Source organism: Pimephales promelas, chromosome 3 (genome assembly GCF_988280905.1).
Source record: "Pimephales promelas chromosome 3, fPimPro1.hap1.1, whole genome shotgun sequence".
Classification (NCBI taxonomy): domain Eukaryota; kingdom Metazoa; phylum Chordata; class Actinopteri; order Cypriniformes; family Leuciscidae; genus Pimephales; species Pimephales promelas.
In genome coordinates this window covers 1,271,730-1,288,841 of record NC_142771.1, presented here as the reverse complement: position 1 = coordinate 1,288,841, position 17,112 = coordinate 1,271,730, and the positions used below count along the sequence as shown (strand labels likewise).

The 17,112-nt window shown below is 36.7% G+C and overlaps 1 protein-coding gene across 1 annotated transcript; it reads right to left on the bottom strand.

Moving 5' to 3' along the window:
- Positions 1 to 4,897: 4,897 nt before the first annotated feature.
- On the bottom strand, positions 4,898 to 5,620 carry LOC148981825 (uncharacterized). The gene has a single exon (XM_089127408.1). The coding sequence runs from the start codon at positions 5,618 to 5,620 to the stop codon at positions 4,898 to 4,900; it is 723 nt and encodes a 240-aa protein (XP_088983534.1).
- Between the last annotated feature and the right edge of the window lie 11,492 nt (positions 5,621 to 17,112).

Below are 17,112 nucleotides of genomic sequence, written 5' to 3'. Positions count from 1 at the left end.
AAGGTCTTCGTGGACGCTAAAGTGGGCTAATTAATTGAGCAATTGATTAATTGATTAAACGGCGCACTCTCCCTGTCAGTCACTCTCTCTCTCTCTCTTTGAAGCCACGCTGCTGCTTTCTCCACATCGATACGTTTAAGTCAAGCGTGTACGCGGGCCTGAAGGATCATTTTGCTTTTTTTGGCTATAGTTGGCATTTCTTTACTTTCGTTTTTTTTTTTTTTTTTTTGTCGACCAGTTTTCAAGTTATGTAATTTTGAGTGACTGTCTGTCTGAAATAACAACCCGGTCTCACCCCAAGACGTCATATAACTGACGTTTTGGGACGTCTTTTGACCATACGTCAATATTCGCCTTTTTAGGGCCCCCTTAAACGTCGGTAGATGAGGTTATGGGATCCTAACTCTACCCCAGACCTAAACCTAACCCGTCACCTAACTGACGTTAAAGGTAAAGCGTCAGTTGTATGACGGCCCGGGATCGCCATCTACCGACGTTTAAGGGGGCCCTAAAAAGGCTGATATTGACGTATGGTCAAAAGACGTCCCAAGACGTCAGTTATATGACATTTTGGGATGAGACTGTGTTAGAAATAACTGCTGGGCGTGTTCCTGCAGCGGTCATCAAAATTGTTTAGATTGTCTTTCTTTAATATGAATCGTCTGTATTTAATTCGTTAATAGTATTCTTATTTTGTTTGTCTTTTTTTGGTGTGTGTAAGCGAGTTTTTTTTGGTTCTTGCTACGTTAAAGTCAATAAATTGACTTTGAATACTGTTTTTTTGGTTTATTATTTTCAGTTTCTTATCTATTCTCTTTTTCTTTTTTTTTCTTTTCCTTTAGGAGCTGAGGCCTTCCTGGAGCGGGCTGGTTGTCTGTTTCACAGCAGGTTTTGTTCACTGAGAATGTTATTGCAGTTTCATTATTGCCGCGTCACTATCTTTGGCTATTTGCAGTGAATTGGGTGGGTGTAAGTGTGGTTGCCATGTTTCTTATGGTGGGCACACTAGCCTGCTCCTGTGCTGAAACCTCAGTCTCGGCGTTAAGCCTTAAGTGTATTATGAATTTTGTAAAAGTGTATTGAGAATCTTGTGAGCTTATTATAAATCTTGTGGAGGTTTATTGTGAACTTTTTTTTTTTTTGCTTATTATTTTAAATATAAATCTATATCTATCTTTAAATATAAATCTTTAAATATAAATCTATATCTAATCTATATCTAAATATAAAATTATAAATCTAAAGAAATCTCGTTTCTGGCCTACAAGGAAGAAAAGAAATAGTCGAATAAAGTCGTTATTTTTGTTTGTTTTTTCGCACAAAAAGTATTCGCGTCGCTTGATAAACATATAGTTGAGCCACGGTAGTCATTGGGATATTTAAACATTTTCTTCATTGACTTTCTGGGCCGTCAAGAGCCAGTCCCTTAGGAGCCAATGTGGTAGTTATACAGCTCTCAAATTTAATCAAAAATATCTTCATTTGTGTTCCGAAGATGAACGAAGGTCTTACGGGGTTGGTACAGCATGGGGGTGAGTAATTAATGACTTAATTTTCATTTTTGGGTGAACTAACCCTTTAAGTAATGAATGTGAATACTTTTGACACCTCTGCTTCTGGAGCTCAGACAGTCCTAAATTGGACCTTCTGGGTTATGTTGTGAAGGGGAAAATGGCGCGCTCGGACAAGAAACACGGAGCAGAGAACCATGGTGGACAGACCAGGTGGGGAAAGGGCCTGACCCTGACCCAGAGAAAAGTGCACCATGTGCAGAAGAGACTTCCAGGAAACTTGGGTCTGGTTTGGACACCCAATGCTATGGCTAGCGAAACGGAAGTCTCGCACATTAGAAGGAAGTACGTCAGTACTTCATCCAGCTGGAAAACAATAGAAAAGCCATTCAGTGTCCATAAACTCTAATGGAGCATTTTACATTTACATTAGTTGACGCTTTTATCCAAAGTGACTTAAAATTGCTATATATGTCAGAGGTCGCACGCCTCTGGAGCAACTAGGGGTTAAGTGTCTTGCTCAGGGACACATTGGTGTCTCACAGTGGATTCCAACCCGAAATTTGGATGAATATATATTACATATATTTTCCTAACCTGTTGGTGATGTCTTAATTATTTAATGAATATTTGACTACATTTGATCATTACTGTTTAAATGTTTTTATTTCAACTATGAATTAGAGTAGATAGTCTTGTATCATATCATTAGTAGATTGCATTAAACACTGCTGTCAATGGGCAGTTTAAACTCAGTTTTATGGCCTGTATAACTTGTAAGAAAAAATGAAGTAGACGTCGAAGATCTCAAAAGTGAAGTTTATTAAAGTATAGCAGTGACGAGGCACACAGAGCACTTTGGGTTCACCGGCGTCAGAATGAACCCCGAACATCCCAATCTGGAATCTTTTATCCTGTGACTGTTAATCACTGTTAATTATTGTAAAAGTTGCTCTTGTCGTAATATCCATGTTCTGTATGTTAAATCTTTTTAAAAGATATATTATTTTCCTGCTCCCTGAGAAGATATATATATATATATATATATATATATATATATATATATATATATATATATATATATATATATATATATATTAAAAAAAATAATCTGTCCGATCACAAGTACCTAACAAAGTGAAAGTGACATGTAAATGTAAGTCTAGCTCTGCCCCTGGGTGTAACACACAGTGCTCTGATGGATTTATAACTATTTCTACACAGTCCAGAACTCTTGGAACATGAATCGAAACTCTTGGACCCTGTCTTGTATAATTCATGTTCTCTTATTATTTTATTTGTTCCAATTAGTGAGGAGTGAATCAGGAACATCAGAGGGAACTTCTGCATCTACAGGTGAGAATCTCTTACAGATTTTTTACTACATTTTCTTTTTTTTATGAAAAGTTTGTTCTTCATTGTCATGATACCTTCTTATAATTGTGTACTTAGTTTTTAAGTTCTTTAACACCAAATTTTACAATAAAACGGATAAATTAATCTCAGACGAATTATCATTTTACACCAAAAGTTGAATAGCTGTCAACATTGAACATTGAAAATAATAAGATTTCCCAGGATCCATCCCCAAAATAAGGGATTTTTTTTTTTACAAGATTCTACACACAAACTTTAAAACAAAGCACTAATCATAAAAGTCTAAAGACTGCATTTCCTTCAGTCCAACTGTTGGAATGAAGGAAATGCAAATTAAAAAAAAACAAATGCAAAAATGTTCACAATGACGCACGCATGCTGCTGACAGCAAACTGTCAGAAAAAAACAAGTAGAACAAGTCCTGCAGTCAAATACAGAACAATACGAAGCTATGAAATGAAATGAAAAATGAAAAAAACAAAATGAAAAAAACAAAGTAGGGTGGATAATTAAACATCTTAGACAGATGTTTAGACATAAATAAGCATCTTTATATCCTGAGAAGTCCTAAGATGTTTTCCAACCTCGACCACCAGATGCCACTGAAATCTAATGCTACACAGATTCCTGTGATTCCATTGATTTTGTCCATTGTAATCAAGATAAAATCAAGTTACATGTTTCATATAGCATCTTTAGTTTGATATGTAGCGCCCCCTACCGGGTTCATTAAATATATACAGGAAAGTGGAAATTAGGCTCTTCTGATGTCAGTTCCTCATAAAAAGACTTAGAATCAAACTCTATACTCATATATTATTAACTTGTCAAGATAAATAAATATTTTGACAAAATAAAACTCCAGGATGGGAAATAAAATGTAAGCGATTTGATGAGAATAACATTGAAGAGTCAATTTTACAATTTTTCATTTTTTTTAATGCAAAATTGGGAGATATGTGGTCATATTCACATGTGGTGTTCAGTGTTGGCCATCAGTACTGGTTTCTACTATTGTACTTCCATAGTGGTTGCTGTATTATTAATCTAATCAGAAATCCTCGATCCAAGCACTGGCTCAACACTTACTAAAATACTAACATAACAGAAACCTTTAAATGCCAACATAATTGAACGTCTCTCTGTTTTCACATCTTGCTAAAAACAAAATAATAAAACATCACTATTTCAAAATGTACCTCCCACTTCAGCCCTGTGCAAAGCATGATGGGAAGTGAGAGACATGTATGACTGGGTTAGATTGAAACTTATTCAAAATGAAAACATCAAGTGAAGTCAAAGAGTGACCCTTTCAATGCAGTTTAACATGAACCAATTACATTGGAAATAGAAAAATGAAATGTTTAAATAAAGTGCCCTGGCTTTCCTATAAGCCCAAGACAGTCAGGTTATCCTCACGCTTAAAACACTTCACAGATCCGTTAAATCTAACCAGTTGTTTTTGTCCATTTAATAAGATGTTACAGTTTTACATTGCATTGGTTCTATGGTAAGAACCATATATTCCCGCCACCTGTCGCCTTCTGATTCAACCCACCTCAGTTTAAATACCATGTGATGGATCAGGTGTGGTTTTCACCTGCACCACAGATGACACCGCCATCTAGTGGTGGAACAATTACATTTGGCTCCTACATAAAGCGAACTAGCCTGGCTGCGCCCTCCTACGCACTTCCGCTCAATTTCATTTTACTTCAGTACTGCTATGTGCAAATGAAATGTACTAGAGTCTGGTTGAACCAGGCTATATTTTTTTTTTACCAATCTACTTAAAGTGTACTTTTTATGTTAAAAGTAAAAACATCTACGATGACATTAAATATTTTTACTTAGTTATTCACGCACAGCAATACCACACCACGACAATCAGACTTTTAGGGAAAAAACAAATTCTACTGGACGCACCGGTGGGGAATTTTGTACAATTAGAAAACTTTATTGGCAAGTATATTTTAAATACACAATTAATCTGTCTCAGTGACAGGAGCTTATCGTACAGAACACAGTACAGGCATATACATATCCTCAATCTGCTTCTTCATTTCGAAGAGCAAACTCGAATGTAGCGCCTCCTCTCCTACTTCCTGATCTCTCCTGATTATTTTCTCGACACAAGTGTAAAGAAGTATTTTCTCTCTTTCTCTAACCTCTTCTGGGACCTTATTATCCTGATGTTTCCATGATCCTCCTGTTAACATGGGATTGTTGGCTTTAAACTCTTGCCATGATTTAAAGGTCACCATCATGAGGATGTTCAGGTAACACATGTTAGGATTCCTGATAACTTCTGAGTATAAAACAGCACACACTGCTATGGCGTCTCCGAATTCCTGTATAGAAGACCACACTTTGTCATGATGCCCTGTAATGTAGTTCCAGAGAGTCTCAGAACAGTTTTTTTTGAAAAATGTTGATGTTTGCAATCTCGGATAAGAAAGTTTCCCTTTGTCTTCTTCTTTGATTGGATGGCAGCAGTACAGATCGCCTGCTCGCATCTTTACCGTAAATTTACCGACTGAGAAGTGGATATGCTGCCTATCTGGACTTTTAAACCAGGTATTAATGAGAAAATAAATTAGTTTAGCATAGTGACTAAAATCTGCTATTTTGATGTCTGTTTTGATGTCAATTGTTATAGGCCCGAAATTAGAATCAGAATCAGAACCAGAACCAGAACCAGAACCAGAACCCACGTCCGAGTTAATGATCATTTTTAAGAGCTTGTACATTTTTTTATAGATGTTTCCATCCGGACGAAATACATTGATTCCGTTGATCAAAAGCACCTCTTTCAACTTCTTGGCAATCAAGTAGAGATAGGCTTTCAGCTTGTTTTCATTCCCGTTGAAATTGGACTACATAAACATAAAAAACAAGAGTTACACAGAATATATTGACATTATCTATTTAATAAAAAAATAAAAATTGTATGACAGATATAACCTACGGTGTTCCCTCTCTCCTCCAAACACGAGCCGGCTTCAGGCTCCTGAGCAGAGTTTTCATTGTTGTCACTAAAATGCAAAAATCAAAAAACAAAATGAAATACACTGTTCAAAAATACTGCATTGATTAACTTCGTTAAAATCTTAAAACCTTAATATCAATAGTTTAATTAAATGTAGCCTAATAACTCTTCGCATGCTGCGTGAGGAGCACCGGGAGTTTCCGCGAAATTGTCCATACAAATTAATAAAACTCAAAATATCATTCTCAAATTTACACAAGAACACTCTCAGTGCCTGTTATTAGGAAAGTTTCAGATGAGAATAATTAAGACTTTTTCATATATTTTTGAAAGAAAAACGCTGAATTTATTTTTGCAAAAATACTGTTAAAACACCAATTTTATGAAGTATTTCTAAACTGTTCAGCATTTTGAAATGTTTTAAAATTTAGTCCTGCGATCAAAGCTAAAAAATAAACGATTTTCAGCATCATTATAGGCCTACTAGTCTAATATAAATAATTAGGAATAAGAATAAAGAATTACTAAATAATTATAATTAATGTTTTCCTCTTATTATTAATGCTATTTATTTATTTATTTTTGCATATTCATGTTTTTGTGGAAACCAACTGATACTTTTATTGCCGCTGTCGGTGTATGAATGACCTCGATGTTGTTACTCTGCATCTCCTTCTTCGAAAACTTGACCAACTGAAGTAACCTATATCCGACAGCTGAATACATTTAATTTAATTGAGACAGTAGTGAAATCATGGGAAATACTAAGGGAATTTGATAGTTATTTGTTTATTCACCACCTCCATTAATAAAGGAGCTCACACTATAAGTTCAACCTGTCCAGTCAGCTTTGTCAAATTCTCAATAGCATTCTCAGTTCCATCTTCATGAATGAGACACTCCAAAAACTAATTCAGTGGCTTAGTAAATTTCACAGTAGCCTACTAATAAACTTTATTAACTTAATAAAATCTCTGAATATCAATTACTCGATGGTTTGAGTTTGAAAACAAATGACTAAAAATCCAACGGTTGATCTTGTCTAAAGTTTACAGTTATATTTGTTTATGTATTTAGGCTTATTTAGTATTTTACTAACCAATTATTTATTTAAAAAAACATTTGATATACAGTATTTGTGAAATTTGTATTAAAATATTTGAGAATGGAGAATGAAACAAATTGGCTTTATGCCCAGCTGCACTATACTCCTGAACTTCAGCCAGCTCCTTGTTTCCTGTCTGCCCATAAAAAGCTGTGCATAAAGCCCATTGCCTTAATATTTAACACACTTGGGCAAGGCGAGTTCGCTGTCTGCTGCCGTTATAGCGACACGGGAGTAAAGCATAAACACTAAACAGTCGGATGAATCAATGCTGTGAGCACACAACTTGGAATTGCTGCCAGCAGAGCAGACTCTCATGATGAAACCGGTTAGGATTACATCCTGAGGATTTTTCACTGTGTTGGATAAGATATGTTAGATATTATAAACTGTATAAACAATAAACAATGTTGCAGTCTGTAACATTCACAAAGAAACGCTGGAATACGTAAATCAGGGGTTTATCCAACCCGATCTCACGGGAATTCGTACGAATTTTACGAGGTGGCTAATTCGTAACAATTCATACGACCTCAGTCGTACAAATTAGTACGATTTTTGCTAAATCGTACATATTTTACGAATTGGCCAATTCGTATGAATTCGTACGAATGACCTACCCCTGACCCCGCCCCTAAACATAACCGTCACGTGGGTTTAGACAAATCGTATGAATTCGCACGAGTGAGGTCGTACGAATTAGTACGAATTAGCCACTTTTTAATCACTCGTACGAATTCGTACGAATTGGTCGTGAGATAGGGTAGGTTTATCATGGCGAATGAGTACAGGAAGCATGTGTTTGTTTTTTCATGTGAGAAGAGGAGAAATTACAGAAGGGTGGATAGTGTGAGATGGGATTGAAGTGATAGATGGAGGACAATAAAAAATCTCTTTCTATTAAAGTTAAATTTAAAAAAAAATGTTTGTGAGAATGTGATTCTGCGGTTTGGTGGATGTGCCTCACGGTTAGTTTGAAATAAAAGTTTGTTTAACAGTGGAAATTGTGCATATTTCATTTTATTCACACACAAAATGTGAAGAAAAAACATAACGAACATGTTTGACTTTGTAAAATTATTCTCTCAAGTCTTGGCTATTAAACAATAAATAAATTAATATTTTTTCTTAGGCCTATACATAGTTTAGTAGCCTATTATTTTTTTAAATATCTCATCTCATCCTCGGATGCGGCGCCACGTGCGCTGTTAAAGGCCGGAGGCAGAGACTGGCTGTGTGGCGTGTCCGTTTTTATCTTGGCTTCTATGTTAAAGGGGTGGTTCGGGATTTTGGACATCGGGCCTCATTTCAAAGCCTTAGTGTTATTTATCAGTAAAGACATTTTTTTTTAAATAATTCAGTCGTCCCAGTTGCTTAGTTGGCCGCTGCTAGGCTAGCTATAGTCTGGCGTTATAATTGATGTGCTTTTGGTGAACTGTGGAGTGGTTAAAACTGTTTTAATGGCATGCTAATACAGATACCAATGATTCGCGCTAACCAGCACCGGCCAACTAAGCAACTGGGACGACTGGATTATTTTAAAAAAAATGTTTCGTAACGTGAGTATATGTAGCGGAGATAGCGTGGGTGCATGGGTGCGGCCGCCCCAGGGCCCCGTGCCAATTAGGGGCCCCTCAAACGCCGCCGATCTTGCCTCACAGGCGCGTTTTCATTACAGATTTGCGCAAAACTTTTGCGATATTTTCCAAATGTCGATAAAAAACTATTGCGAAATGACGGTGTTTCTATTAACCATTATGCAAATGTTTTTTTCCCCTCTCGCGATAAGTCATTCCAAAAACAAAAGGCAACGGACTTTCCCAGATAGCAAACTGACATGAATCAACGTGGAAATATGACATCGAAACAACGTTGATCTGACATTGTTTTGCTCATCGAATTAACGTTGAACCAACGTCAGACGCGTCATTCTTTCAAAACTAACGGAAAATCAACTTGAAATCAACGCGTTGTTTCAACGTTATGAAAGCAAACCAATTTTAAATTTTCATTTAGCTTTGAAGAATGCCGCGTCTGACGTTGGTTCAACGTTAATTCGATGAGCAAAATCAACGTTGTTTCAATGTCATGAGAGACGTCGTTTCCACGTTTATTCAATGTCAGTTTGCTATCTGGGTTGGTAGGTTTATTTCACAGCCATGCACCGCACATTATTATTATTAATGGAAGGAGTCTTGGTGTGTTATCCAAGCATTAAGGACACAGAGTTCCTGGTGTTTATTCTCCCTTATTTCTGCTTCGATGTCTTGGCTTTTCTTTGAGATTTAGAGAGGCTATTTCTGTAATTATTGTTTCTTTTTTTAATGAATAACTCTATCTAGCATTATGTCCAAACGGTCGTTGCAAAACGAAAAATGAACGGTTGTATTTTTAAAACACAAAGTTGGACACCAACATTTTAGTTTGACCACACCAATGCTGCGCTAACGAATTTTCAGATATTTGTTTATGACTTTTTACCCTCTTTAAGACATTTAAAATATTCAAAAAATAATATGGGAAAAAATGTAGATTTTAATGGTTTTCTAAGGCCAAATTAGAACCTGGATATTTTATGATATTTTCCAGTGCTGTATAGGTGAGTTATTATAAATGCGTCTGAAAAAATAACGAGCTAAAAACATAATCTCCGGATGCACCTTCAGAGAGAACTGCACCTTTCATACGGATATAATCAGAAGGTATTAGCTTACGATTCGAATTTGTTCTTTTTAAAGTGGACATTTAAAGCTTTAGTCTATAAAGGATATTGTTTCAGTTCTTGCGCTCCAGTTCACGAAGATCATAAAGCGCGCCTGATTGTTTTATTTTACAAAAGCACAACGTTTTCTTGTTATTGTGACATTACGTAAATAAAGGTAGTTGCGAATAATGTATTATTATTTTCTGTATAACCAGAAATGATAGAGTATTTTAAGTTGTTTCCACTGTTGATGGGAAAATGAAAGTTCACGGCGCAGCCGCGTCTGTCTGCCATCCAGTGCTCCAAACTCAGCACACACTCTTGGATATTCGTCAAAATCGAGTGTTTATTTGTGATAATCTTAGCCCTATTATTATTATTGTCCAACCTATGAATGAGATGTGACGAATTGCTTTGTTCTTTTTTTGGATAAAAGCGTCTTCTACATGTAGCCTAATAAATGTTATAATAGGCTAATGATGATAAGTATTATTATTATTTGCGGACACGGACCTAAAACACACTCAAGTCTTCTAAGTCAGGTGACTGTAAATGCGCAAAATCCGTTTCCATTGCAGTTTTGCGAAAAAATCCTTTCCCGAAATGCCTGAAAAACCTCCTCATGCGAGCGTAAAACATGCTCCATTGAGCGTATTTTCATTTCGCAATTTCAATTTGAATAATGGAAACGCAGCTACTGACAGGAAAGGGGCCCAGGCAAAGTACTCCCAGCAAACACATTTACGTTGTGGTAACGTCTGTGGCACGTTGCATTTCTGCTATGGCAACGTCGCTGTCTACGTGCTACGAGCACCGTCGCTGTCAATGAGATATCGCTGTTTGTGGTGCTGAAACATTTTTACTTGACTGGCAAACTGTTTTCTTTGTTCGTCAATACAAACTTGAAAAATATGTCTTTTCTTTGTGTTTTATTTAAGATTACTTGGCTCAACAAGTGACACATTCTTATATGCATTCATCTACTTTTTTTTAACGGTTTTAATTTTAAAATGACTTGGTAGCAGGCACGGCCGCATTAACCATAGGGCTAGGCGGGGCTTAAGCCCCGGGGCCCAAGCAAGGAGGGGGCCCGTGATTGGCTGAGGAGCAGATACTGCAAGCCATCTGATTACCAAAGCCTTACGACGCAACGTCCCCCACAAATTATCCCTGTTATTTAGTTGCACTTTGCCTTATATTCCATGCATTATCATGGAATCATTATCATTAATAGAGACGTTCGCAAAGACCCGCCTTCTATGTGACGGGCCACGAGCCAGGCGGCTCTCACGAGTCACCTACATCATTTTCTCATGCACTCACGCAGTGAAAAATACTTCGCGGGGCAAAGACTAACGTTACACCGACTAGCAGAGGGCCCCATGGTGAAGACACCCCTCGCTGCAGCCTGTAGCACGATGACGTAGCTGGATGGTCCAACACGTGTTGGACCCTGTAACGCGCGCATGCGCACTAGTCAAGTCAAGTCATCTTGATTTATATATCGCTTTTAACAATTTAGATTGTTTCAAAGCAGCTTTACATAGATACGCATATAATTTAATGTAACAGATTGTTTTTGCTTTATAGCGGTTCATGAATAATGTTATTTTACAGCTAAAGTTAGTTTTGATTCTGCCGAAATAATATGTTATTAAATTAGGGGATGACACCGTTCTCTCTAAACAGACTTTAAACGCGATCCTGTGATAAACGCTGATGGCACATGCACATTAAGAATTCATAGGCCTAGTTAGTGTAGAGAGTTGGTGAATAATCGTTGATCTTCCAATACATTTAAATATGGTCACGAAGCTCTTATTTTCAGAGACTTTTCGCATACTGACTTTATTTCTTAGAATTGTGAGAAATAAAGTCAGAATTGCGTGAAATAAAGCCACAATCGCATGTTATAAAGACAGAATTAGGTAAAATAAAGCCTCAATCGCATGTTATAAAGACAGAATTAGGTGAAATAAAGTCTCAATCGCATGTTATAAAGACAGAATTAGGTGAAATAAAGTCTCAATCGCATGTTATAAAGACAGAATTAAGTGAAATAAAGCCACAATCGCATGTTATAAAGACAGAATTAGGTGAAATAAAGCCTTAATCGCATGTTATAAAGACAGAATTAGGTGAAATAAAGCCTCAATCGCATGTTATAGAGACAGAATTAGGTAAAATAAAGCCTTAATCGCATGTTATAAAGACAGAATTAGGTGAAATAAAGCCTTAATCGCATGTTATAAAGACAGAATTAGGTGAAATAAAGCCTTAATCGCATGTTATAAAGACAGAATTAGGTGAAATAAAGCCTCAATCGCATGTTATAAAGACAGAATTAGGTGAAATAAAGCCTCAATCGCATGTTATAAAGACAGAATTAGGTAAAATAAAGCCTCAATCGCATGTTATAAAGACAGAATTAAGTGAAATAAGCCTCAATCGCATGTTATAAAGACAGAATTAGGTAAAATAAAGCCTTAATCGCATGTTATAAAGACAGAATTAAGTGAAATAAAGCCTTAATCGCATGTTATAAAGACAGAATTAAGTGAAATAAAGCCTTAATCGCATGTTATAAAGACAGAATTAGGTGAAATAAAGCCTCAATCGCATGTTATAAAGAATTAGGTGAAATAAAGCCTCAATCGCATGTTATAGAGACAGAATTAGGTAAAATAAAGCCTCAATCGCATGTTATAAAGACAGAATTAGGTAAAATAAAGCCTCAATCGCATGTTATAAAGACAGAATTAGGTGAAATAAAGCCTCAATCGCATGTTATAAAGACAGAATTAGGTAAAATAAAGCCTTAATCGCATGTTATAAAGACAGAATTAAGTAAAATAAAGCCTCAATCGCATGTTATAAAGACAGAATTAGGTGAAATAAAGCCTCAATCGCATGTTGTAGAGACAGAATTAGGTAAAATAAAGCCTCAATCGCATGTTATAAAGACAGAATTAGGTGAAATAAAGCCTCAATCGCATGTTATAAAGACAGAATTAAGTGAAATAAAGCCTTAATCGCATGTTATAAAGACAGAATTAGGTAAAATAAAGCCTCAATCGCATGTTATAAAGACAGAATTAGGTAAAATAAAGCCTCAATCGCATGTTATAAAGACAGAATTAAGTGAAATAAAGCCTCAATCGCATGTTATAGAGACAGAATTAGGTGAAATTAAGCCTCAATCGCATGTTATAGAGACAGAATTAGGTAAAATAAAGCCTTAATCGCATGTTATAAAGACAGAATTAGGTAAAATAAAGCCTCAATCGCATGTTATAAAGACAGAATTAAGTGAAATAAAGCCTTAATCGCATGTTATAAAGACAGAATTAGGTGAAATAAAGCCTCAGTCGCATGTTATAAAGACAGAATTAGGTAAAATAAAGCCTTAATCGCATGTTATAAAGACAGAATTAGGTAAAATAAAGCCTCAATCGCATGTTATAAAGACAGAATTAGGTGAAATTAAGCCTCAATCGCATGTTATAGAGACAGAATTAGGTAAAATAAAGCCTTAATCGCATGTTATAAAGACAGAATTAGGTAAAATAAAGCCTCAATCGCATGTTATAAAGACAGAATTAGGTGAAATTAAGCCTCAATCGCATGTTATAGAGACAGAATTAGGTGAAATTAAGCCTTAATCGCATGTTATAAAGACAGAATTAGGTAAAATAAAGCCTTAATCGCATGTTATAAAGACAGAATTAGGTAAAATAAAGCCTTAATCGCATGTTATAAAGACAGAATTAGGTGAAATTAAGCCTCAATCGCATGTTATAAAGACAGAATTAGGTAAAATAAAGCCTCAATCGCATGTTATAAAGACAGAATTAGGTAAAATAAAGCCTTAATCGCATGTTATAAAGACAGAATTAGGTGAAATAAAGCCTCAATCGCATGTTATAAAGACAGAATTAGGTAAAATAAAGCCTTAATCGCATGTTATAAAGACAGAATTAGGTGAAATAAAGCCTCAATCGCATGTTATAAAGACAGAATTGCGTGAAATAAAGCCTTAATCGCATGTTATAAAGACAGAATTAAGTGAAATAAAGTCGCAATTGTGTAGCCTACTATAAAGTCAGAATTCTGACCTTTTTTCTCGCAATTCTGAATGTATAACATAAATGCGAGTTTATTATGACAAGATTTATTTTCCTTTACTTTACGTCATTGCCACAATCCCCCTTGAACACTGGTCATTTTGCACTCCACACCCCACAGGTTTACAGTGCATAGCATATGCCCGATAATAGAAAACCAATTAAAATTATTGATATGAATACACACTTTCATGAGATCGTGTTGGAGCTTCACACACAAACACCCAAAACTCTTTGAAAGTATTCTGCCCCACTGATGCTCGGGTAAATGAGGAGAAAACTTCAGGAATATGGCGGTATTTTGAGGGGAAATGCACAGCAGTTTATTGTCGGAGACATTTCGCGCCGAAAACAGTGATGAGCTCAGACTGGATCAAACCAGTATACTAACTATCAGCCTACCAAACTAAATACACTTGTATTGGCTTTATATTCATTCTCTTTATGAGTTTTATTGGACGCCGACGAATATATAAAGAACAAGAGTGATCATTGCGATCTCTATATAGTACTCGATAGCCTATAAAGGTGACTCATAATCCGGTGAAATAAACGCAGATCCACCGTCTGTTCGTGTCAATATGTGCAGGATACCTATCCATTTCTTTTGAGCATTATTTTTCAATTTGGTTTAGTTTATTTAGTAGGCTATATAGCCTATTTATCTTTCTTTTTCGTCTTCTTATTCTTGTACTCGTTTGTATATTATTTATGTCTTTCGTTCTTCTTTTAATTTTTTGAAATAAATAGCTGCCTTTCATTCATTCGTTCATTCATTCATTCGTTCTTATGAAAATAGTTTTGTATGACCTACCTGTTCATGTTAAGTTGTCCTGTGTCCGTTAGGTCTGCTTTAAAATGACGGAAAGGCATGAGTGTTGAAGGTAAATGTGTCTGTCGAAGGTATAGGTGTGTGTTGTGTTGACCCGCCCACAAGCAGTCCACCCATACCTGTGCAATTGACTTGATCAACGGGTTCATCGCACAACTGAATATTTCGTTTAATTGAGACAGGGAAATACTAAGTGACTTCGATATTTATTTTATTATTCACCACCTGATAAAAATGATTTTGTGGTGAAGTAAATACTACAGAAAAAACTATTTCATTTACACGAAAAAGGTTAGTTCAGGCAAGAATTTTAAAAAAATAAGTAGTAGAACTCAATTAAATCGTGTAGAAATGAAAGCATACATATCAACATTATAAAATTAAGTAAAATGACTCAACTTTTCTGATACTGGTGTTCCCATCATGCACTGGGCCATGAATAATTATATGAGGTTCATTTTTCAGCTGTATTTACACTATTTTACCATTACTTTTGTTGTTAGATTAATAATTTGCCATTTTGTGACATTTGGAGTTCATTAAAATGACACATTCAAACACAAAAACGATCTATCAATTGTTACCGTCATTGTGTATTGTCTACCAAGTATTGAGCTCTGCATTCACACATGTCATATCAAAAGTGAAAACATAATGAGACACACTGCAAGTAATGATTACTTAAACAGTGTGGTCTAATTCAATGTTATATTGTATGAGAAAAATGTTGAATTAAGAAAAGTTCAATTAAATAGAATAGATATTACTTAATTCTTAATTAGCTAAATAAAAATTACTTAATTTCCTATGTTATTTTCACTGAACTTAGGTAAGTAAAGTGTACTTAATTATATGTGTGAAATTTACTCAAAAAATATCAGTGCAAAAACTTGCCTTGAAAAAATTAAGTAAATTTTACTTATTGTTTTTTACAGTGCAGGTAGCCTATATTAATAACGGAGTTTTACACTTGTGCTCATGCAGCTCTACCTGTTCAACCTGTTTAGCTGTGTCAAATAGCATTCGCAGTTGTTGCATCTTCATGGATGAGACAGACAAAAACTAATTCAGTGGCTTGGTAAATAATACATATCACAGTAAGAATGAACTTTATTGACATAATAAAATCTCTGAATATCAATTACTAGATGGTTTGAGTTTGAAAACGTCTCTGGTTACTTACGTAACCTATGTTCTCTGAATAGGGAACGAGACGCTGCAGATAGCGCAGTGGGATATTCTCTGAATATGCCGATTGTCTGAAGCCCAATAGAATCACGCCAATCCATTGGCTGATGGCGCTCGCGCAATCTGGCCCCGCCCCGACGCAATTACGTCGCATAATCATATACGCGCGTGCGCCATCTTCCCCTCAGATTTCTCTGCCGAAAAGAAGACTGTCAGCAGCGCGAGGAGCTTGGCCGCTAACGCAGCGTCTCGTTCCCTATTCAGAGAACATAGGTTACGTAAGTAACCAGAGACGTTCTCTTTCATAGGTTCACTCAACGCTGCGGATAGCGCAGTGGGAACGGGATACCAAACTCGCCAAGCAAAGAGCGCTGCAATGACTGGTATCAAAAGATAAAGACTACAAACGGTTCAAACAGAAAGAATCTGGGAACCCGGGGTCATGTCAAGATCCAAATTGTAGAAACGTACAAAAGTGTGCGGAGAGGACCATCCGGCCGCAACACAAATGTCCTCTAATAGAGCTCCCCTGAAAAGAGCTTGAGAGGATGCCACACTCCTGGTGGAATGCGCTCTAATGCCAAGAGGCGAAGGCAAACCACGCGCCTGGTAGGCAATCGATATCGCCTCTGTGACCCAATAAGAAATCCTCTGTTTCGATGCAGCAAGCCCACGGCGGCCAGCACCAAAACAAACCAGAAGCTGGTTAGATTTCCTCCAACAGCTGGAGCGGTCTACATAAAACTTCAAAGACCGAACCGGGCAGAGCAGATTAAGCTTCCTATCCTCCTCAGAGGAAAAAGGCGGAGGGTGGAAAGCGTTAAGGCTAACAACCTGAGAGCGGAACGCTGTGGAGAGAACCTTAGGAACATAGCCTGGCCTAGGTCTCAAGGAAACTTTGACTAACCCGGGAGCAAAGTCTAAGCATGACTCACTAACCGAAAGAGCCTGCAAGTCCCCTACCCGCTTTAAAGAAGACAAAGCCAACAAAAGTGACACCTTAAGAGTCAGAATCCGATCTGGAGCTGACTCTAAGGGTTCAAAGGGGGCCTCCTTTAAACCCTCCAAGACGACAGAAAGATCCCAAGAGGGAACTCTAGGGGAGCGAACTGGATTCAGGCGCCTAACCCCACGCATGAAGGCCGAAACTAACCTCAATTTGCCCAAAGGAATCTCGTCTGACTCTCTATGTGCCGCAATGGCTGCAACATAGACCCTGAGGGTGGTAGCCGCCGCCCCGGAGGAAAATCTCTCTTGCAGGAACTCCAACACTGAAGCGACA